At 45.7% G+C, this 2201-nt stretch overlaps 1 protein-coding gene across 1 annotated transcript; it reads right to left on the minus strand.

The window, feature by feature from the left end:
• Positions 1-6: 6 nt before the first annotated feature.
• haus2 (HAUS augmin like complex subunit 2) lies at positions 7-1952 on the minus strand (the record flags this gene model as incomplete). Its single annotated transcript, XM_034865303.1, has 4 exons — positions 7-13; positions 421-553; positions 1379-1448; positions 1800-1952. Coding segments are annotated over 4 exons (363 nt in total), but the record flags the coding sequence as incomplete, so codon positions are not given.
• Positions 1953-2201: the final 249 nt, after the last annotated feature.

Raw genomic sequence — 2201 nt, forward strand, 5'->3', positions numbered from 1 at the left:
GTCCACCACAGACCTGCAACACACACACACACACACACACACACGCACACACACACACACACACACACACACACACACTGTTGGAAGTCTAGTTGGAAGTATTTTTATGAATTATATTTTCTTTCTAAAAGACGTTTGCCGGCAGCGGTAGAAACCCGGATGATTGACAGCTGGGATAGACTCCCGATTGGCCGGGATGGGTGTGTGGGCGGGACTTCAATACCGCCGCAAAATATTGCAACTTTTTGTATTTTTGTTAAAATGTTCCAATTTTTTTCTCGTAATATTCGAAAAATTTTCAACTGTATTTCTTGTAATGCCCTTTTTCTTAAAATATTCAATCTTTAAAAAAAAAATCCAAAATAAAAGCAGCGGAGGAAGGCCGTAGTTCCAGGTGTGTGTTACATGTTGTCTGGCTACCTGTGCAGGTGAGCTGGGACCGGCAGGTGTGTGCGTCCCAGCGGCTTCATCAGCCTCTGTCTCAGACTGGTCTGGTCCTTCAGGACGTCCTGCAGGTGAGCGCACAACACCTGGAGCATCTGGAACCGCCGAGCTGGGGCAGACCACATGGTTCTCTTCATCCCTTTATACCTTATATTTACACTAATGTGTTTGTGTATATGTGTGTGTATATATGTATACACACACACATTTGTGCGTCTGTAAATAACCGCTGAAAAAGACACTAAGAAGGCAACATGCTGCAGATGTCTCATATGAAACTGGCCGGTGGGTTTAAGAGAAAAAACTAATTTATTGAATTAATTAAAACAGTGAAATCAAATTTAAACATGTCTGTCAGCAGCTCGTTGATCTTTACATGGTTAGTGTGTGTGTCTCTGTGTGTGTCTCTATGTGTGTGTCTATGTCTGTGTGTCTATGTGTGTGTGTGTCTCTGTGTGTGTGTCTGTGTGTCTATGTGTGTGTGTGTGTGTGTGTCTGTGTGTCTATGTGTGTGCGTGTGTCTCTATGTGTGTGTCTGTGTGTCTATGTGTGTGTGTGTCTCTATGTGTGTGTCTGTGTGTCTATGTGTGTGTGTGTCTCTATGTGTGTGTCTGTGTGTCTATGTGTGCGTGTGTCTCTATGTGTGTGTCTGTGTCTCTATGTGTGTGTCTGTGTGTCTATGTGTGTGTGTGTGTGTGTGTGTGTGTGTCTCTATGTGTGTGTCTATGTCTGTGTATGTGTGTCTCTGTGTGTGTGTGTGTGCGTGCGTGTCTCTGTGTGTGTGTGAGTGTGTCTCTATGTGTGTGTCTGTGTGTCTATGTCTGTGTGTGTCTCTCTGTGTGTGTGTGTGTGTGTGTCTCTGTGTGTCTCTGTGTGTGTGTGTGTGTGTGTCTCTGTGTGTCTCTGTGTGTGTGTGTGTGTGTAGCAGACTCACTGAGATAGAAAGCGTGCACCACGTCGGCGTTCTTCTTCTCTCTCTGCAGCAGCTCCACCTCCAGCTGCAGCTGCAACAACATCACGGAGTATTAATCTTATTATATATTACAGAAATACATCAAATAATCTGAAGCTTTCACTTTATTTGATATTTGTTCACATTTTAGTCACTTTAATTGAATTTTTTCTCTTTTCCACACAGTTTTTTAAAGTTCTTTCCCCAATTGTTTTTTCTCCAAATGCTATAAAATTGACAAAAAAACACCCAAATCCAACGAGAGTAGTGACCTTATTATTAATTTAACTAATTTAAAGCTCCAGTGTGTAATATTCAGAGTTATGTGTCATTCATAATAACTTCCAACTAATGAAAGTATTCCTCGTAAGCGTAGAATCTTCCAGAACACATGCGAGAGTACCTGGTCCAGCTGTCTCTGCGATCTGATTCGTTGTTCAGCCTCCTGCAGGTGAGCGGAGAAGGCGGGGCTTAGGCTGGAGGAGGCGGAGTCTAGTTCCCCCTGAGAACAGGTAGAGAAGATGGATTCATTAATGAAGTATTTTAGTCTTTGTTCCTAACCGCGTCTCGGTTCGTACCCGCGCCTGGGATCGTACCCGCGTCCGGGATCGCACCCGCGTCTCGGATCGTACCCGCGTCTGGGATCGTACCCGCGTCCGGGATCGTACCCGCGTCTGGGATCGTACCCGCGTCTGGGATCGTACCCGCGTCTGGGATCGTACCCGCGTCTGGGATCGTACCCGCGTCTCGGATCGTACCCGCGTCTGGGTTCGTACCCGCGTCTGATCCCAGGTTCGATCCCAGA

This window comes from Etheostoma cragini, unplaced genomic scaffold (genome assembly GCF_013103735.1).
Source record: "Etheostoma cragini isolate CJK2018 unplaced genomic scaffold, CSU_Ecrag_1.0 ScbMSFa_1380, whole genome shotgun sequence".
Classification (NCBI taxonomy): Eukaryota; Metazoa; Chordata; class Actinopteri; order Perciformes; family Percidae; genus Etheostoma; species Etheostoma cragini.